This window comes from Hydractinia symbiolongicarpus, chromosome 14 (assembly GCF_029227915.1).
Source record: "Hydractinia symbiolongicarpus strain clone_291-10 chromosome 14, HSymV2.1, whole genome shotgun sequence".
Classification (NCBI taxonomy): domain Eukaryota; kingdom Metazoa; phylum Cnidaria; class Hydrozoa; order Anthoathecata; family Hydractiniidae; genus Hydractinia; species Hydractinia symbiolongicarpus.
The window spans coordinates 3,005,320-3,027,159 of NC_079888.1; the positions used below are offsets into that span (position 1 = coordinate 3,005,320).

The following is a 21,840-nucleotide window of genomic DNA, read 5'->3' on the forward strand; positions in this document are numbered from 1 at the left end:
TGAACAATTGATTTTATAAAATACATTACTCTCTAAGAATTTATCAATTGGAGCTTTCAATGACGGCAGTACCGATTTCACTTTACTTATTGTCCATAAAGCGGACCATCCATAAAGCGGACACTCCATAAAGCGGACCATCCATAAAGCGCACACTCCATAAAGTAGACACTTTTTAGGTCCGATATGAGCGTTTGAGGCGTGATTGACCTTCAAAAATCACACACAAAAAAACTAATCCTATATACATTTCTTTTCTAAACATTTATTTACAACAAGCGACTGTTCTTAGAAAGCAGTTGTTTTTTTTTATCCACTCCACGATTTTTATCTTCAACAGAGATATAATATTTACAAGGTACTTCTAACCCATACCCTCCTCGGTCTAGTGCAAAACAAGCCATAATTAAATTTAGGAACTTTTTAGTTTGAACCTCCTCTAAAGGGGAAACCTTTCTAAAACGGACAAATTTTTTTGTCACGTAAGTTTCCGCGTTACGGAGGTTCCACTGTGTCTACACATATATGCATCTTGCCGCCAATTTGTTCTTAGCTTTATCACGTGACTTTGTTTATACATCGGCCGTTTGCCGCAATTTTAGGTTTTGGATGTTATTTTTACACCCTGATCAACAGTAAAAAATGTTGCTAACATTCTAATGAGTCAAAAACAACAAAGAACAAAAATCTTTGACACAAATAATTTCCATATTTCGAGTTATTTACTGTTTACTTTGAAGCAAAGCTTTCTATATTCCTTGGGTAAAAGACATTTCTTTGGTATCACAGAAATTCTATATACAATGCGGAAAAAATCTGCAGAAATGCGGAACAAACGTGACACCATGAGAGCGGTGTGTCTTTTGACAAGCAAAATGATCGGTAAACAACGACAATGATAATTCTGCGTCATATCCGTTTCTTTGGAAGTCAAATTGTAGAGAATTAGGGGGTTAAAATGGAGATACTAGACATTACGGCTTATCTACTCACTATTTGCCAATTGGATCATCTGATACAATACAGCTCTAACTTCATATTTTTATTGGACTTTAATAGAGTACTTTTGCACATCTAAATCTAGATCAGCTTTCTTTTTATTTAAAAGTTGACGTTCCACTGTTTTAGCCTTTTTAACTCCAGAAATAAATAATGACGTCATCTTGGCCTACATGTTGTCATTCAAATATTTTATTCAAATGTACCTCAAATGTGCTAACGAACACGTGTGCGTAGTTTTGTTACAATGCGATGTTTCCATCGACACTTTTGAAAAGCGGATTTTTTAGAATACTTTATGCAATATCTTTAAAATTTAGGCAATTGGATTCGTTATTTGTTTAGCACTATTTATTGCAAAGTTGGATAGAAACCAACGAAGAATGTCTTGAGTGTTTATCCATGCATATGCTTTTAAAATATGCTCAATTCGCATTAGATGGATTACGGAATTATCACTGATTTTATACCTTGCCTTGAAGTATTATTTTGTCCATTTAGTAGCTCTTCCTTTTAATAGGAAACAAGTATATAAATTCATAAATATGTATTACAAAGCTTTTCACACTTTTAGTACATCATACTAGAAGTACGAAAATCTTATTAGTAAATATGTTTTATGAATTTATATACTTGTTTCCTTATTGAGAATAATACATGGCTGCATTCTATACTAGTTGCTACTTCTTTTCCAAATTTGTTTTTACAATAACTGTCTAGGAGCTTTGGGAGAAAGTTGACAGGAAAAAACTCCAAACCTTCAATTACTCAAAATATCCCAGCCTGATGATCTTAAAAAGCATATTCTTATAAAGGAAAGTTTCTAGATATTACCTGATCCATTTGTTTCTGGTTTTATATTTAAGAGTTTATTAAGTAAAATTTCATTTGTCCCGTGGTTTCCGGGTGTGCTGTGGATAGCATTTTAGTTTTTGTATTTACGATTTATGAAACTAGCAGTTAAAAGCTGTGAAAGTCAACATTTTATTGATACATTCTTCAAACTTGCATGTAAACAACTAATATCCGGAAATTTGCTCATAACTAATCACGTTTTCATGTTAGTTTGCATTTTCGCATGTGTATTTCACGGAACAAAAATGGACATTGAAATAGGTCTTTTGTATTTGAGTCCGTTTATGAAAATTCGAAAATGCATCAGAATGTTAGTTTTTTTTTCTGTTTTTTTCTTTGATCGCAAAAGTTCGTTCTCGCAAAAATAATAAAAAAATCGATCGCGAAATTTGTAAAAAAACTTTTTTGGACTTCAAGGTGGTTGACAGAGTTTAGACAGACCTATTATGACGACCTTTTAATTGAAGTAATTGCGGAAAAAAGGATTATTAGCCGCTCCTTAACAACGACTGATGGTTTTCCTGCAGTTAGGTATCACTAAATGTAAACTTTCGACCAAAATACATAAACATAAAAAAAAAATCTGATTTTTCGGCGCAATTTACTTGCTTTTATAATGTACGTAATTTTTTCATGCCAATATTTTTCAAAGTTGAGTTATTTTGCTGTTTATTGATTAAAAAAATGTAATTTAGGATTATTTGATTTCTTAAGAAGGCAGCCATACTAAGTAGAAAAATTTGATATGATGGATACCCAACCTCGTTCCTAGGGTATTTCGCCTTTTAATGAATTTGATAGTGGCGGAAATTATTTACTGCTCTGTAATATCGGCTCATGGGCTAGCAGATCCTGGGGACAAGGTTAATAGATACCGTGAATATTTATTGCATCACTTGGTTGGAGTAGTATGTAATAAGTTAAAAGCAGATCTTAACAAAAATTTTTCGACGCTTATAATTTCCCCTAAAATTTTCTTATAATTTTATCTGCTTTCGAACAACGTCCTAACTTATTACAATAATTCATATAACACTTCTTGATTTCCGAACCAAAATATTACTCATTCTGACCTGATGCCATAATTTATTGTAAGTTTTGTTGTACTAAATTTTACCGAAAACGAAGCAGCATTAGGGGACCAATTTAGGCCTAAACGGTATTAAGGTGTGAAAAACGTTTTCATTTTCCATCATACTCGACTTATTTTTTGTTTACCTCGCAGATTTCTATTTTCTACCTTCTCGTTACTAAAGCTTTTTAAGATAAAACTCCCTTCATATCAGAGAGCTCTGGGGACGAGAATGGTGTTTTGTATTGTTTGTTATCCTGTTTCCCGAAGGAGAGTTAAAATAGGCTCCCGCGCATATGATAAAATTTACATTTATTTTTCGATTCGCTTTTAATCACTTACCCAGTTGATGCAACAAAACGCAAAGTAGACAAAAAATGAAAAACTTTTTACCAGCAGCTGGTCGATTTTAACATGTTTCAGCGCTTATTTTTCACAACAACATTGTAAACAATGTTCATTTTCTGAATATTGAACAGCAAGCAAAAACAGAGAATCTATCAGGGCGAGCTAACGAAAAGAAGGAGAAAAGCATAGCCAAAGGAAAAACTTTTGTTACTTTGGAAATTAGTGCTGTTTCAAAAAAAAAAATGGAAAAAGGAAAGCAGAGCCAAAAAGGTTTTAACCAAAAAAAGTTATAAAATATCTTCCTTTTTAGGTTATTAAATGAGTGTCCTGTTAATTATTTTTATCTTTGTGTGGTCCTTTCGACATCTTGGCCGCATATGTTTTAGCTGCTTCAGTTTTGCGACACTACCGACATCTTCGTGTACACCACTAACGATTGATATAAGAAATTTCGATGATTCGACGGTTTGTTGTATTGGGCGAGTTTTTAACGTAGCGTTCAAGAAATAGCGCCAAGTAATTTCTGGAGCTCTCTGACGGAGCGCACAAAAAAGAAAATAAGAATATCAAATAACATTGCTTTTTTATTTATACAGCTTTCCACTTGCAAGAAAGTTGTGATGTAAAAAGCTTATTGGAAACAAATTGAATTTCAAAGATGGGGAACTGGTTTTCCTCCACGTCATCAGCCAACCAGAAACCATCAAGCACAACTTATAATAGACAATGTTACGCAGAGAGAATTGCGTACTCGCATGGAAGGGAAGAAAACAGAAGAGAAAATCCTCTAAGAAAACAAAACTATGATTTTTTTAGCTTTCCAACAACTGCAAGTACATATCATTCCGCCGAAAGTGTTGGTAAATTAAAGTCATACAAATACACTGAGGACGTCACAAGTGAACGACAAAATGGCGCGCCTTGCATAAATAAAAGAATTTATGGTAATGTTACAACAAGCACAGGCAACACTGAAACAACTAACAAGTCGGCAAACACAAGACAGATTTCTGATAATAAAAATTCTAAAGTTGTTTCTCCTCTACATTTCTCTGATCGTTATGCAGATTCGATGCCATTCATTTCATCACATCAAAGTGAAAATGTATTTAATTCAACAAAGCCTTGGAAAGAGACAACAGACATACGTAACCTCGGTGAATCTGAATACTTGGAGCGAAGGTATACTGACAGTATCACTAAAGCTGTCCCAACTCTTTCATCTTCATGTTCGGCATCATCTTGTCAAAAAGTTAGTGTACTTAATTCTACAAACTCAAAAAGAGGAACGGAAGAGATTAATCAGGATCTTTTGAATTTTCCACCTTTAACTAAATTACCCGATGTACCGTCAACTTTCTCATCTGCTTCACCAACAACATCATTTCAAAGTGGAAATGCACTGAATTCAACGCCGTCAACAGTAAAGACGACAGACATAAACAAGCAAAACGTTTCTGCATACCTACCCGCAAATCATCCATCACAATCTTATTCTAGTATCACGAAAACGGCAACACTTTCAACACTTTCCTCCACTTCTCTAGCCGGAAGCCATGAAAAGGAAAAAAAAATTGAAACGACGCCTGATGATGAAGGAAAAAACCTTAATAAACACAAACCAAAGCAATATGAAGCTGTTTTATCACCAAAAGAGAGCGAGAACATAGCAACACGATCCCTCTTATCTTCAGATGTTTCTTTATCAGATGTCTCATTACGATCATCAGAATTTTCGGACGAAGAAGTAAGCGATGTAACGCTACCTAGGGGGTTCGATATAGACTTCGATTTATTTGGATATGAGGACGACACAAAATATGATTTGTATTGCCACTTAACTAACGAATTTGAAGAATATGATGAGAACATGGGCAAACTTGTAAAAAACCCATTAAGTTTGTGTTTTTGTGAATGTACTATAGGTTCACTTATCGGTTCGTCTCATACTTACGTGGATCAGATTGAACGAGTTACAAATGTGGACTTAAAAGACAAATACTTCACTAAAGACAATATCAAAGATGAAGTTGTTATAACGCTTCCTGAAAAATGTACCTTAACCAAAGCCAATGAAATCAAAGGAATGTATACAACATTACTTAAAGGCCAATTTTATCGACATCAAGCATATTTTTACAACGATAGGAGGATGCATTACTTGGAAATGGCATTGGATATTGAGGTAGAATTTGGTCGAAGATCTTCTTATTTGCACCGTGTAAATCGAATTAGATTCAAATATGGTGAAAAAACTACAGCGTGTCACAACCTGGCTGAATCATTTTTTTTTAAGTTTTGCAATATAGGAAGAGCACTTGATCAAATTGACTTACACTATCTTCTAACACAATATGAGAATGAGAAAACAAGGAAGAAGCGATTAGAAAGAAATGAAAAGTATAACAAAAATTTTACAAGATGGGAAGGTGAAGCTGAACTACGTCTAAAGGAAAGGTTAACAAAATTGGAAAAGATGACGGAAACAGAGAGACCCAACACGTTGGAAATTATTGTTGGTGCTGGAAACAATTCGAAAAGTCGTCAGCAGAAATTAAGACCTGGTATTGAGAAATATTTGAAATCAACTGGGCAAACATTCATAGAAGCAAATAAAGGCTCGCTTTTGATTGAAATGAAACGGTACGAAGGTCATCAGCCATGCTTTGGTTGTTACTATTGTAAAATATGTAACAGGTGAGTAAACATGTCGCTGTGAATTTAAAAATATTAAATTCCTTCTTGGAAGTATTTTATATTGACTTTTTTTATCAATTGATTGGGCAAATGACAATAGCTGAAATTTTAATAGATTGATGTGCTTGACCTGCGTGGTAAGATATTAAAGGTTGATTGTGGGAGTGGCATTTAACCTGAACCACACATCATCCTTGGCTGGCAGAACGAAGGGACAAAAAACTGGCAAAAGGTTTCCCCAATATACCTTACTACAGTTTAAATAATTTTGGCTAATTTTGTTTCAAAATTTTCTTTTTACCAATTTTGTTATAATTATTTTTATTCCATTTTAGATTATATAGTTAGCCTTATTTATTTAGTAATTTTTTTTAGGTCATGGACCTCAGACGTAAGTTGGGTGGATAATTTCCAACTCTGTTACAAATGCGAGTCTATTTGCTATTCTTTCAAACATCAAGGAAAGAGTAACGCACCTCGTCGAAGAAGGAATAATAATTCCAGCTTAAACTGTTTTTTTAAAGAACACACATAAATTTGCGGTAAATGTTTGCAATTAGGCAAAGATTGCAGATCTGAGAGTTAAACAGTGATAGAGGCGACAGCACTGCAGTTAAAGAATATGAATACCTCAAATAACTGTTGAAGATTGCAAATTAAAAAGTGTATTTTTATCTGTTCCTTCACATTCACTTTTTTTATGACTTTCGTAGGATTTGATTTTTATCATTTTCATAAATTTGTAGATTATTTGGTTGTATTTCTTAGAAGTTGAAAAGAAGTCTTTCTACCGCTGTGAGCTCTTTTCTTTTTATAACGTAGACTATTAATAATTCTCTCTTTCCACATTTTACAGAAAGAATTAAAATAGTGTCTTAGTGCTGTGTTTGATTGATCGGTTAAATTTAGTTTACAAATTTACCTGTCCTGGTAGTACATGTGTGCAGTTATCAAAAAAGAATCCGCTGTTGATTTATTGTTTAAAATAAATATTCAATAAATTATAAAATTTGACAAAAAAGTATTTACTGGGAAAAGCCTTTCTGGAGAGTAATTTTGCATCGTAATATTTTCTTCAATCGAAAAGGTTTTGTCTAAAATGTTATCGCTAATTTGAGCTTCGCGGGTACAAAAATCGCTGAAAATTGTCTTTCGATTCATCTAGCTATCATTAAAATTGACGAAAAGAAACGCTAATCTATTAGAAAATCTCCTAAGAACATTCTTTATAAGATTTATTTAATATTTCAAATCGAACGAAAAAAGCTGGTTGGAATTTTTAGAGAATAATTTCATGATGTTTAACCTTTACATTATGAACCGTCTACCATCAACAAAATAATATCTACAAACTTTTCAGTTGAATTGTGTAGAAGTAAAAATATTTGCTGATGTTTGTCGAGTACATCTTACAGGGCATTCAAAAACACTCATTAAAAAGTAGACAAAAGCTTCTAAAGTGATAAAAACAAATTAAAACAGGTTTTTCTAAAACAGAGTTCTAACTATTTTACTTGGCTTTTGCTAGTTACTAAACAGTCGTGCGAATGGCATTAGTTTAAATGTCTTTTTTACAATTTTCCACAAACTCACAGAAATTGCGGAAAAAGCATCGGTTGTCACTAAATAACAAAGCATAACAAATAACACTTAGTTGTTCTCGCTCAAAAACAAGGTCCATATAAGCCATGTTTGCCTACATGTCAGCGCAATCAGAATTAAGCATATTGTGCGCCGGCTTTCAGACGCGCCAAGCTCCAGCTAAGAACGCTGCAATAAAAATCTTCAGTCGTAAATTTTAATCACACATTGATTTTAATTATCAACAATTTTGTTTTTATAACAGTATATCAGACAGTATAATATAATTAAAATGAATAATTTAAGTAAACAGTAGATTATGTTTATCAAATAACAGGATTAATAGTAGGTTATTAAAACTTGCGTAGTTCATCGAAACCTGATCTGAAAGGTTTTTTTATTTCAACTTCTTATTTCTAAAAAATTAATAATTTATTGTAAACATCATGAAGTACCGTCTTATAATACCCATATTTTAATCAAAATGGTAGCTGCGGATGCAAAGAAATGGTAAAAACGGAAAACCGGCGAACTTGTGTGCTTTTTTACGGGCGAACAACTAGTCTTTTATATTAACACTTGCGTGTTTAAAATGTGTGCCAATTCGCTATTCCGTGCGAAGGGTCACGAGTTAGTGGCAAGAGAAACATGTACGACAGGTCCTGCGGATTTTTTATCGTGTTTCCTTGTAAAAATTAAAATTCATGTTGTTTTATAAAATGAAATAAAAATAACAATATCGTTTCCCCGTCCCTTTTAAGACTATCCACTGCACGATTTGATTGAATTTCAATGCCTTTTCCGGCATCTGGAGGTGCTAGTATTCAAAATCTCATCCGTGAACATAAAAATGGATTGCCCATGGCACTAATTTTAACTGCCAACCAAAACAATGCTTTAACATGCAAAATCATGCATGATACCGCAAGGCGCAATTGAAGTATCAATACCTCAAAGTCGTTAAAGATGAGGAAACTTTGTCTAGACAAAAATTTCGAGATAGAGTAAGAAATGGATATTCAGAACTGCTTTTCTTTTAAGTTGATGAAGTCCGAGATAAAAAGAAAAAAAGGAGATTGTCAAAGTAAAAAAAGAGACCAGGTGCATAATAGAGCCAAGGAGAAGTTAGACAGTGGGTGTATTCGTGATAGAGAGAATCCGCTGCGTGTCGATAAGCTTTTTAGTACCCTCATCATTTTGATGCAAAGACAAACTTGCTTTAATACCTTCATGTGTCTATTTTAACTATTATAACTGTTTGTAAAATGCAATTACATAAAGGATTGGATTATGGGTTTACATGACGATAACCAATATCATCCTCACTGATAAGATAACAGATAATGAATAAAGTGATAGATAAACTATCTTTGTTAAAGGGAGATAGTTGGTTATTTTTTGAAGTTACGAAACAGAATCATCGACAGATTGCAAAAGTTGTACCTCTGTAGATGTGTTGGCCAAATAGGTAACATTAGAAGTTTCCACATTACTAAACAATCGACGCTAAGGTCCACTAAGGACCAAATAACCAAAAAAACGCGGTAGCTGACGTCAGCAATAGTTGCTATCGCTTAAGCTTTTAAAGCTATGATTCGAAGTCCGTTTGCAAATAATCAGGATTATTGTTTAACATTCATTTATAAAAAAAAATTGAGTCTAATCCAAACTTGCCGCAGCGTCTCGCGTTGCCGAAATGAGATGCTGTTATAAGCATTTAGTAATTAGCATTGTTATTCTTGGATCACGTGTTTTTTCTATTGTGTACGAAAATAAAACGTGTGGATGAAGTTTAAGTTGTGGACCAGCTGAATCATTAAAGCTAAATTTACATGGCAAAAACAAACTTCTTTTTCAGTGTGAGCTGAGCTTTAGTTTTTAAACTTATAATAGCAAATCAGATTATTAAAAAATTAAAGATTTCTCGACCTTGTTTTGAAACTCTTTTGGAGATTTAGTGCACTGTATATACATAGCAAAATATGAGACATAAAAAAGAACGAAACGACGTTTTTTTAGAAGAAACTAATGTATTAGAAATCGAAGTTGAGATTTATCAGAAAATTAAATACAAATTAAGAGCGTACTCAGAGTGAATTCTTTTTTAGCTTGGAAAGAAAGTATGTACGTCTAGACTGAAAAAGACTAAACCGTTTTTACCTATATTTATATCTATACATATCTTTACATATTACATATCTTTATATATATACCTTTACAATGAGATTTTCTTCACAATTTACTTCAATATTGCCTATTTTATCCGATCTTATTAAATCTTTATCACCATTCCTAAATGTGACAGTGTATTTTTGAAAGAGCATAAAGAACAAAAATTAATGCTGGAAAGAACAAAAAAATAAAAACATACAGGATTAGCCGAAATTTAGATAGAAACAATAAGCAGTTTCATTTTTTAATTCAAAGCAACACTCCGAATCAAAATTCCCCGTTCCCTCTATACGGCTAATTCGCAATGCATTATGGTAGTTGTATTCCGCGAAAACGTAAACAAACCATTCGTAGTAACAAAAATGGCCGAACAAGTACACTTCATCCTTAATTCTACTCAAAACCAAAGCGATATACAAAATTCTAATCAAGACAACAGTTTTTTTCAAAACTTGGGCTCTCCTGCAAGCATTGGCTCAAACTTTTCATCAAGTTCAAGCTTTTTATTGCAAGCTAAAAGTAAAGGAGGAGGGATAACTTGCTGTGTACCTCTCTGTCAAAACAACTCAAAGAAGAATCCAGACTTATCTTTTTATGTCATTCCTAAAGACTCAGAGCTTCGAAAGAAATGGCTTTTTATGATCAGTAGAAAGGATTTTGTACCTTCTACATCGCATAGAGTTTGCTCTGTTCATTTCACTGGTGGAAAGAAGACATATATGAACAATGTTCCCACAATAGTCCCAAAAACTATCAAACCAACAGCTAGCAAACCAAGAAAAACTCTCAACAGTACAAACTGTAAATTGCAACTATTTTCTCCTGTGAGGGCTACGACAAATGACATTGCTGCAGAATTATCTGTGGAGGAAGAGTTAAAACAAGAGTTGGAAAAATTGAGAGCCGAAATTAGTTGTATGAGAATTCATGAAAAGGAACTTGATCAAACTATTGAAAAACAACAAGCCACTATAAGTGACATAGCATTTTCAATTGACCGGTTTAAACACAATGAAGCACACTTTAAGTTTTATACCGGATTCGAATCTTATAAATTATTCAAAGCAGTTTTAGAATATTTACAACCAGCTGCAAATAAACTAATATATTGGGGTTCAAATACTAACACTGAAAATACGAAAAATATAAACTCTACAAAACGAGGCCGATCACGATCATTGAGCGCAGAAGAAGAATTCTTTATGATACTGGTTCGAATTCGATGTGGACTTTTGTTAGAAGATATGGCTGTTCGATTTAATATGTCGACAAGTCACATAAGCAGAATATTGATTACATGGACAGATTTTTTACATTCACAATTCCGTATGCTTCCAATATGGGCTTCAAAAGAAACAGTACAAAATAGAATGCCGAAATGTTTTCAAAAAAGTTACCCAAATACCCGTGTCATATTAGATTGTACAGAAGTATTTGTGGAAATGCCTACGTCATATCGCACACAGTCCAGTACCTTTTCAAATTACAAACACCATAATACAGCAAAAGGATTAGTCGGAATAGCTCCTGATGGATCAGTGACATTTGTCTCTGATTTGTATGGTGGACGCTTTTCGGATAAACGAATAACAAAAGATAGTGGTATATACGATTTGCTAGAGCCTGGGGATTCTGTGATGGCTGATAGAGGATTTGAGCTCGAGGAAGATTTACCTGATGGAGTAACATTAAATATTCCACCATTTTTAGATGGAAAACCTCAGCTAAGTTTATTAGAGGAAAACGAAACTAGAAGAATAGCATCTGTACGTGTACATGTCGAACGAGCAATCGAACGTATAAAAAATTACCGAATTTTACAAACAGTTTTCAAACTATCAATGGCTGCTGAACTCAATAAGATATGGGTTATTTGTTGTTATTTAGTTAATTTTTTACCACAGTTGGTACCAGATGTAAATACGAATGACTAAAAATTATAAACTTTCGTACACTATATATATATATATACTAGATCATGAAATATAAAGACAAAACAATATTGTGAGGAAACAATTTTATTTACTCACACTGTTGTTCTGTAATGTTGCTGTGCATGAAAGTGAAATAAAAGTGTGTTAGCTCAGGCAAAGTAATTCTGTTCCATTTTTCCTTTTGAAAAACTATTGTTTCCACATGTCGGTCAACTTTTGTATAAACAATAAAATCAATTTCATTGACTTGTGTTACTGCCATCACACCTTGACATTGGTGAAAATAATTATGTCTTTCTTTGAGTTTTGGCTTGCCATTCGATATTTGTAAAAAAAAATTTTTATCTTTGCATGCGTCAGAAATAGAGCAATCCTTTTTTGAATATGGGCACTTCACCTCAATCAATCGAGCATTCCCATTCAAAGTTGTTGCGCCATCAGGACTTGCACCTAACCACGGCCATTTTGGATTAATAACGAAACCACATTTTTCGACTTCAATATTTTTCTCGGTTTGATACCAGTTTAGAGCATTAACTTCATTTTCTAAGCCCCATTTGCAGGCCTCTGATGTAAAGTTTTTATTTTTATTTAGACATTTTTGTAATATGCTTTTTGGATGTATATTTTTTCTTCTATTTATAATAGATCCAAAATTGGATGATGTTATGCGTTTCTTTCTTTCTGTGTACCACATATCACATTTATACTGAGTACATGTGGATTTTTCTATGTCTCGAACTTGTTCGGCATTGACATGAATGAAATTGTTTACAAATGACTTTTGCTCATCTGATAACTCTGCTATTTCTGGTTCAAAGTCAAGAGCCTGCAAAAATAAATTAACTGTCGGACGTAATTCAACTGTTTCACTGTTTGTCTGTTCAAAATTAAATTCTTTTATAGATGTGTCATAAAATGATGATGGTTTATAGTCATTTCCTTGTAATAAATATGCCATTGAAGTTCCTTGCCCTATTTCAAATAAGTCTGTCGCTAATTTTTTGACTTTTTCGGTTGAGGGCTCATGTGCAAACAGTGGTGTAGAACAAAATTTTCTATTTCCTGTGACCAACGGTCTTTTGCGACTTTCATTTGTGTCTTTCGTAAGGTCTGCTTTCTCGAATGCCATTGCAGAAAATTTTATTGGTGCAGAATTTGCACTTTCTCCAGGTACATGCCATTTTTGTAACAAATCTGTGCATGTCTTGTCATCAGGGACAATTTTTAAGTCCAACTGTTTGTATTCAACCAATTGAAATAGAACTGCTGCGACATGCTTACAGCATCCTCCTGCTCCAGCTTTACATAAACATTTCGCATACAAAATATCACCACTTCTTTGACACAGGTGGACATAAACAGAATATTTTTCTCTTTTCATGGAAGCAGCTACAAAACATTTCACAAGAAAAGTTAATTTTTCAGCCATAACATTACTTTTAACTCTCACTTTCTTCACGTAGCTCTCCTTGAATAGTTGGTATCCAAGAATTTTATGCTTTGTAGCACCCTTCGGCTTGCTATCACAGCTATTTCCAAGAACTAAATATTGGTGAATTTTCTCCTGGGTGATCGAAGGCATAGCTGCAAGATCAGTTGACCATTGACTTATATCTTCGTGTGTTCTTTCCTCCACTTCTTCGTCCCTCTCGGCATTTGTTAATTCTTTAAAAACAGGTCTTGGTACCACACAAGAGCTTTGAGAAAAGCTAGGCCCAAGATCTGTAGAGCTTAAAATTATATCTAAATCTGTATCCTTATTTATTACTTCCATTTCGACTTCTTTCACTCCTAAAACCTCACTAACTAACAATATTTAAATGTTTACATCAATAACACGGGTTTTGGATAAGGGAGATAATGATTTTCTTGAGGAGATTTGAAAATTATCACAAACAATAACGGCTTTTTGTTATTATCGCCACAATAAAAAGAATGCTGTTATTTATTTACAAACTCTCGCTTCTGGGAGGGAAAACTGTAGAATACAACTACCATAATGCATTGCGAATTAGCCGTATAGAGGGAACGGGGAATTGCAGCTTACGTGAGTGTCCTTTGATTAAATAAAAATAAGAACGGTCATTTTCCAGAAACTTGATCTGCTCTGCAATTTTTTTATAATGTAGCTATTATGGACTTTAAAAACACTTGCTGATATTACCTTGCTTAAGCTAATTTCTTTCAATGTGTTGTTATTAATGACGTAAACTGCACAGCCTTCTGTCACATACATGCAAAAGCAAACATGATTGATTCGAAACAAAAAACATTTTAGCCACGGTTTCCTCTTTTAACGGAAAATTTTTTACACTCAATTAGAAAAATTACCGCCTTAAAAATAGCTTAGATGTGCTGAGGGGTTTCGGTCGACGACATATAAAGGCCGGATCGTTTTTGCAGGAAGGTTATTTGTACCTGGAGAATTAAGAAAGAAGGACAGAGTATAAAAGTTAAACGTTAAAATTATGTGTATATTATTATTTTTATTTCATTAAATAAAAACAAGTATTAAGGTGAATGTTAACTAGAAAAGTGTTTGTTGGCATCGGTTTCTGTGATGGTGCAAAAGTGATGCAAAAGAAATTTTTCCTATCCATAAATTCATTAAGCTGACTCAGAATTTGTTAGACATGTTTTGTTTTTCCCGCTCATAAGAATATTTATAGCAGAATGATTTATCTATATTATGATGCTCGCTATATGCCTGTCCACCTGTGAGTCAAATATAGTACCTGTGTGTAGCGACGGATGAAATTCCGTGGATTTTCAATAAGCTTACGACAATATATATCATCCAGCCACAAAAATAACTTTCGTTATTTGTCAAAATTTTTATTATGTATGTAGATCGTTACACAAAGAACAAAACTGAAAAAGTTACAGAGAACTTGGTGACGAGATGAAGATGTATTTGACATTGATCCTTCTCTTATTTGGTTTTGCTGCTGTCCATTGCACATGGGTACGCAAAATCGGATTTATTTTTTACATACTTTTGCCTACATATATTTTTATTTTCTTGTAGTTGCGCGTGCTTGTACTGTATTACATGTAAAGGTGACAAAAAAAATACGTTACATTATTTTTTTTGATAAAGATACAATTTACAGAGAATATAGCCTTAAAATATGATGACGCCAGCTAAAATTATTGCTGACAGTCATCGGTTAAGGCACAATGTTTAATTCTTTTGTGTCAGATATTACTCATACACATTTCTGGCGTAATACTAAATACAGAGACCGTTAGGCTGGTTTGGCATTTTTACCTCTACATATGGCAAATTTGCCACACTGAAGCTTTCCTTCTTAATGTAGTCAAAATTATGTTTTGGAGGCTAAGTATAATGATGTCAGAATTCTCTTTCGCCATGTAAATGTAAAAAAATATTCACTCACCAGAAAAAAGCTTAATACAGTTATTAGATTTTAAAATCATTATAAGTTGTATGATACGGATATTGACTCTGCAAACTGACAAAAAGGAAAGGGTAAAAAATTTTAGGCTATATAAAACATATATTCTAACATATATTTTCTTCTTTATAGCGTATACGTCCCTGCTACAACGAGGTAAATTGTGTATTTGTAAAAGTGCTGTTAAACGGTGAAATTTTACTTTCAGAAATACTTTCAAATTTTTTTTAATTAGTGTTTTACACACTCGTGTATGTACAAAATGAAGCGCGCTTATTGTTAATAATAACATTCATCAACATATACTGATAACATGCACGCGGAAGTTCTACTGACATTTTGTTCTAATTTGTGGAAATTATGCATGGCGATAACTTCTAGGAAAACCAATATTTATGAATGAAAAATAAATATTCATAAAACATTTTTAAAATTAATTGAAAACACTCCAAAGTGAGCAGCCTCGAATGTAGAGGAGAGTGGGTGTCTTTGATGTTCTTAAAATATCAATTTTTAGTTTTTTTCTTGTTTGTGAAATACGTCTAAAACTCTTGAAAAAATTGTTTACAGTTGTTTAAAATCACATGAAACATCAGTTGAAAAGTATTTCTCAAAAACAAATTTCTCCGTGTATCAATTTTTTTGAAATTAAGCTTTTAAAGTTATTTCCTTAATGTGAAGTTCATAGATTATCCTCGACTGCCACTTCTACTAGATTATGATATATCGGGCGAAACCCACACAATTATTGCTAGTATAAGCAAAATATATAATGTTTAAAGAATAAATAATGCATTATTTTTCTATTTTACTTTTAATATTTTAAGTTTAACCTGAACTACAATAACAGAAAATAGCAGCAGCAACAACAAAACATGTAAAAACTACATCTAATACTCTTTAAAGTTTTTAGAGAGAACTCGAGGTCAGAAGGGTGATCCAGGAGTGGACGGAATGAAAGGTCAGAAAGGGGAGATGGGAGCTGGCGTCGGAGAAAAGGGCAACAAAGGACAACCTGGCCAAGGAGCAGGTGTAAGTAAAACATCTTCCTTCTTTGTGTTAAAATAACTAGTAATACACATAATTTAAAGGATTGACCCTTAGGTTTTATAAAGCCAATGTTGCATGGGTAAAACATTAAGTGACTTAAAGGTGCCCGCTATATTTAGTAACCAAAGTCATGGCATATCAATTTTCTACAGCATTTCATGCTATCAGAAGTTATGTTGGCACGCGTATACTTTATATTTAGATCATGTTTCCAGTAAAAGGTGAACCTGGTGACTACGGAATTTCTGGGATTGACGGTGGATATGGATATAAAGGAATCAGAGGAGATCCAGGACTTGATGGATGGAAAGGACAACGAGGTCCAATCGGAGAAATTGGTCCGATGGGACAGAAGGTATATTTTATGTCAGTTGAAAAATTAAACTAATATTCTTTGCGATTGCATGTAACGTTACCTGAACCAGTTTACCATTCAATTTACTTTTTACATGCATTGCAGAGGTGTTTTACTTCTATTTAAGCTGGTACCTGAGAAAACTACACAATCACATTCCCGGCTGTTTTTCCAAGCTCCTAAAAGACTATTAAGTAGGTGTAAGAATCGGTATGTAAGAGAATTAAAAAAACAGCTTTCCATTAATTCTATTAAGTCATAAAATTAGTTCTTGATACGAAAATTGTTTTGCAACCAATTTTGAAGATTTTGAACAAAAAACAATCTATAATACCTCTAGATAGCTCAGTAACATTTGAATAAATTGACCAATTTTGAGAATTCCAAATAGAGAAAGACCTTTGCTATACATATAAATATTTCAGTAAAATTTATCTTTACCACTCGTGACAATATAATTTTTGTTACAAGCTCGTGAGCTTGTATTAAAACGCAAATGTGTCCTACAAGAATGGAAATTTTTGCCTCTCTGAGCACCGACACGGGAGTCGTCGTGTGTTCGAATCTCATCTTGGTAACTATTTTTACTTTTTTTTTCTTTTTTCTTTTTTAAAAAGATAAGACAAGTGTTCAAAACACTTGTTTAACTAACTAGTAAATAAAGGTGTTTCCACCAAACTTTTTAAAAGGGAATGTAGGCAGAATTAACTGAATTAATGAATTTCGCAAATTTTGGTCTTTCTTCTTCCTGTCAGTCGGTTCACCCAAGACGGACCCATCGAAAATTAAAAGTTCGAGGAATTTTCCGTTCAGGAAGGTCTCACAAATCAATTTTGAAAAATAAGTGTGTAACAAATATTATTGCGTATCTGAATAGTAAAATATGTCGTGTCTAACTTCGTAACAAAAATCCCAATTTGATAGACAGCTTTTTGTAAAATTTATTCGCGAGGTTGTTTGCGTATATCATACGTCTTGTTGTACTTGAAAAGGTGCTAAATAATGTTATTTGCATTGAAGTCAAAGGAACTGTGTCATTGCAATATCTTTTTTCCACTTTTTAAATAACATGTTTCTACTTAGGGTGAAAATGGACTACCAGGTTTTACAGGTCCAAAAGGCCACAGAGGATTTTCTGGTCCACCTGGAACAATCGGATTACCTGGTTTTCCCGGACTAGTAGGGTGGAAAGGAGAAAAAGGAAGAAATGGTGATACTAGTGAGGTATAATAAAATTTCGATGTAGTTTTAATATAATCTAAAAAGCCCGAATTTTTTATGCATTATAACTTTTTGGCTATTTTTTCCAGTGGAAGGGGCAAATGGTGACTTAATAGTCAACAGTTACATAATACAGGGTCGTACTCTAGATAAGTCGGACTGATTTTTAAATTCCCTCGATTTTTCTTTATCAACTTAGTCTAAAATGACCCACTTAAGTCGTACCTCGGACAATTTGGACCCTTCGCTATCTTGTACTGTTTTTTGAGGTCTCTTCGACTAAGAACTCTGTCTAACCAAGACTTTTACCTTGAAGTTGTTAAATTAAAAACTTTGAACGTTTAAAATTGAAGTAAATATCATTGTGACGGGTGTCTATAATCAAATAAATTATGTATTTATATTTTATTTTTGTTTTGATGAACATTTGACATATTATTGCACATGAGGTTTTATAAGGGTTCCGTTTTTCATTATCTTTAAATGTTGGACTGTTTTGAGAAATCTGAAGTATTAAGAACTCCGTTTAAGTGGGACATCTAACATTTTTTTAATTTCTCTCGAGTGTGCTTTGATTTGAAATTTAATTTTTGATGACAATGTTTTAGGATTTGAAGATTCTGAGCGGCACGGTTCAATTATTACTGCAGGTAGCACTGAAATTGAAGAAAAATGTTGTAAAAGGCCGTATACAATGTAAGTTGGATTTATTATACGATAAATGACTGCAGTAAATTCTTGGTGGATCAAGTAGCTGTTAAGTCTAATGATCCGGGTAAGCAAATACTAAGGTTACATGCTGCATTTACAAAGTGAAATTCGTTCAGCCACTGTCTTTCATGCTATATGCTACAAATTTCCAGTTTTATTTACTTTTTTAACTTTTTTTACAAATGTTTCGAATGGATAATCATTTCAGACATATACAAGTCTGTTGTTAACTATTGTTATTAATTATTGGGACTTTGAAATAAGTAGAGTACAATATATAAATGTTCAATACATACAGTACAGGATACACAGTAAGAGTTAGCGATACTGAAGTTAACAGCTTATTTGCTTTTATATAAATATTGTATTTCTTTTTTTTTAGAACTGATGACAAACACAAGTCGATAGTCTAAAGTATATATAGTCTGTGTTATAATTTGTAAAGTAAAAGAAATTACTCAAACATACACGAAATTTTCTTATATTTACTGATATCATTAATCTTGTGATTTGATCTATGTTTTATATATAATTTACCTGCAAGTTAATCTGTTTATGTGCTTTACTAAATTTGCGTTATTTAATAGCATGAAATGTTTTTCAATGAAGTGTTTGAATGTGAGTTTTTGACAGAGAAAGCATCTGTATGTCTGGTTTTTCCTATGTTTATGAGCAATTCCCTGCTTTTGGTTTCATGTTGGAAAGTCTTTGCCATTTACATTCTGCTTTCTTTAATACAAATAAATGAATTATTTAGGGCAACTTATGGCTAGTTTCTTAACAATGTTTTAAAACACTAAAAGAGATTTTGAAAATTGAATTACCTTCATTTTGTTGTTTCATTTTGTTTTCTTGATCAAAACTTTGACAGCTAACCATTGCTATTTTGATAGTGATATAAAATATATTATTTCAAGCATTCGAAAGGTGCAAGAAAAGAAAGATGAATACATTGGAGAGGATATGCATTGGGCTTCTTCTTGGTGTATTTATTGTAAACATGGTGAATTGTGGCCTGGTATGATAATAATATTACTTTATTTATTTTTGTCAAATGAGTTTTAACCATAAACTTTAAACTGGGTTTAAATCACAATCGAATTTTAAAATTGTTGATAATTTGGCTTGCCTTAATAACGTGTTTCCAACAAGACTAGCAATTCTAAAAAGGAAAAAAAAGGCGCAGGAGGCAAGCAAAGAAAATGTTGCCTTCCTGGGTAGGCCACTGTAATGTAAATGGAAAAGTTGTTGCGTCTTGTCTTTTCGTACGGGAGTTTTACCAAAATGATTTTAATAAAATAAAGTTTCTATAATCTTTCTAGAATCTTTCTCTAATTGGATTTTTATCTTTTATTAGAAGATTAGAATAAAAAAGAGTTAATTTTAAAGTTTAGAAGGCGAATTAATGATAAGGGCGGCCAAGTATATGTACGAATGCAAAATCAATAATCGAAGTAATTAATCTCTTGTGCAATAAATTACCCTACCCAAATAGTTAAGAAATGTTGCTGTAGGAGGAATTTTTACTCCACTTTTAAATAGCACCAAATATATTCACTATGTATCAAATATTTTAGCAGTGGCCAGTTGGACCTATTGGATACCGTGGAGAGCCTGGTGTACAGGGTCTGAAAGGACAAAAAGGAGAATTTGTTTATAGGAAAGACGAAGCTGGTGAAAAGGGTGCAGTAGGAGCCTGTCCATGTGCTCCAAACGAGAAGGTGACTTTTTATGCATTACTTTTTAAATATAAAAGGTGTTGTTAAAGGCTAACAAAGCTGTTTGTTTGTTTGTTTGTTTGTTTGTTTACAAAAATGATAATAATATAAAATAATCTTGTAGTATGAAGGAAAAGTAGTTATTGGCCAGAAAGGAAAACGTGGTCTACCAGGAAAACCAGGAATAAACGGAGAGCCAGGACAAAAAGGAGATGCCGGTGACGTGGGTGTAAATGGACAAAAAGGAGATGCTGGGTTTCCAGGACGTAGAGGACAACAGGTTAGGATTTTTAACTAAAACACACCATCGAATATAGCAAGCCAATTAATAAAAATGTGTATGTACCTCCGGCGTTTCAACTAACTGAATTAAATCATAATATGCGTTTTAAAACAAATTACAAAAGAAAATGATACAGGGTTGATAAGTACCTCCCTTGTTGGCGGCTTTGATCCTTGTTTACATTTTGCACTGTTCAAACAAATATATCATTTATTGATGTACTGAACTGAATTACGTAATATATTAATAAAAAAATGGATTACTAATAATAATAAAAAAAACACATTACGTATACATATCGCTGTATTTCCATAACTATAAGTACTCATGCTTTCCATAACAATTATTTTCAACATTCTAGGGTATGCCCGGATCAGTTGGTCTACCAGGACCTCAAGGTCCATTTGGAGAACCTGGTGAAAGTGGACAAAAAGGACATATAGGTCCAATTGGCATGCCTGGAATGGATGGACTAATGGGCGAACCCGGTGAAACAGGGCTGTGTGATACACAAGTTAGTAAATTAATAATAGAAAGGCTACACTTTTTTATTTTTAACTTATTTGTGTCATTCGATTCAGTTTTTTTATTTACCTTCCTAAAATAGGATAAAAATCATTTGAGAGTAAAAATCAATTTCTTTAATCAAATTTACAAATTTGTGTTTTAGGCTATTGAAAAGCAACTGGATATTCTTGCAAAAACATTGGAGGAAATAAAGGCTAACTTAGTAAATTAAAGGTACCGGAATTTTCAACTTTACAGATAATATATCCATAGATGATTTTGTGAATAATTAACTTTTTTCTTTGATGTTTAGAATGAAACGGAAAATATCTGCGTTATAACCACCATGGATTTGATAGGAAAAAAATTTGTAATGTAAATCCAATCTTCTGCATAAAATCACCTTTTTGTCTGACTCATTTTTATTACTCCCTTCTTAAATCTGCTTTTTATGACTTTCATGTTATATTTTTATTGTTTGATAATATGACTTTAATAAAATACTAAGTATGTTAAATAAACATTAAGATTTACGGATGTTTTAATTTTCTTGATTTGCAGCTAGGGTTAAAAAAATCTGCTTTAATTTGTAAAATAACTTTAAAATATCAAAGCAGATACTAGATGACTGGACTCTCTGTTTGTCGGAAATGTTTGAGATTATTGTAGGCAAGTTATGTAATAGATACCATAGCGTCGTAGCTATATTTTCGTAGCTATATTTTCAACATATTTTAAAGTATACGCTGACTGTGTCAAAACAATGTCAAAATCCAAAAACGTAATGCTTGAGCACTGTCAACCACTGAAATTACAGATCTGTGTTTAGCTTGTGGACAACAATTCAAATTTAAAAGACTTTCTATTCTTTAAGAAGCCGATATTTCACTTCGCGCAAAATCATTTTTTTCTCTA

General features: G+C 32.9%; 4 protein-coding genes across 4 annotated transcripts; all 4 read left to right on the top strand.

Annotated features, from left to right (window-relative positions):
- The first annotated feature begins 3,411 nt into the window (after positions 1-3,411).
- LOC130625890 (uncharacterized) lies at positions 3,412-6,770 on the top strand. Its single transcript, XM_057441013.1, has 2 exons — positions 3,412-5,971; positions 6,347-6,770. Exons 1-2 carry the CDS (start codon positions 3,933-3,935, stop codon positions 6,504-6,506), a joined length of 2,199 nt encoding a protein of 732 aa, XP_057296996.1. The 5' UTR covers positions 3,412-3,932; the 3' UTR covers positions 6,507-6,770.
- A 2,125-nt stretch (positions 6,771-8,895) lies between these two features.
- LOC130625061 (uncharacterized) lies at positions 8,896-11,658 on the top strand. Its single transcript, XM_057440143.1, has 3 exons — positions 8,896-8,991; positions 9,661-9,676; positions 10,790-11,658. Exons 1-3 carry the CDS (start codon positions 8,896-8,898, stop codon positions 11,656-11,658), a joined length of 981 nt encoding a protein of 326 aa, XP_057296126.1.
- A 2,010-nt stretch (positions 11,659-13,668) lies between these two features.
- On the top strand, positions 13,669-18,960 carry LOC130625420 (collagen alpha-1(X) chain-like). The gene is made up of 8 exons (XM_057440514.1): positions 13,669-13,708; positions 14,512-14,626; positions 15,213-15,236; positions 15,987-16,112; positions 16,333-16,485; positions 17,569-17,709; positions 18,315-18,402; positions 18,800-18,960. Coding segments are annotated over exons 2-8 (597 nt in total). The 5' UTR covers positions 13,669-13,708; positions 14,512-14,563; the 3' UTR covers positions 18,802-18,960.
- A 316-nt stretch (positions 18,961-19,276) lies between these two features.
- LOC130625421 (collectin-12-like) lies at positions 19,277-21,340 on the top strand. The gene is made up of 6 exons (XM_057440515.1): positions 19,277-19,435; positions 19,995-20,138; positions 20,260-20,415; positions 20,780-20,932; positions 21,089-21,159; positions 21,239-21,340. The coding sequence occupies exons 1-5, from the start codon at positions 19,361-19,363 to the stop codon at positions 21,155-21,157; spliced, it is 597 nt and encodes a 198-aa protein (XP_057296498.1). The 5' UTR covers positions 19,277-19,360; the 3' UTR covers positions 21,158-21,159; positions 21,239-21,340.
- Positions 21,341-21,840: the final 500 nt, after the last annotated feature.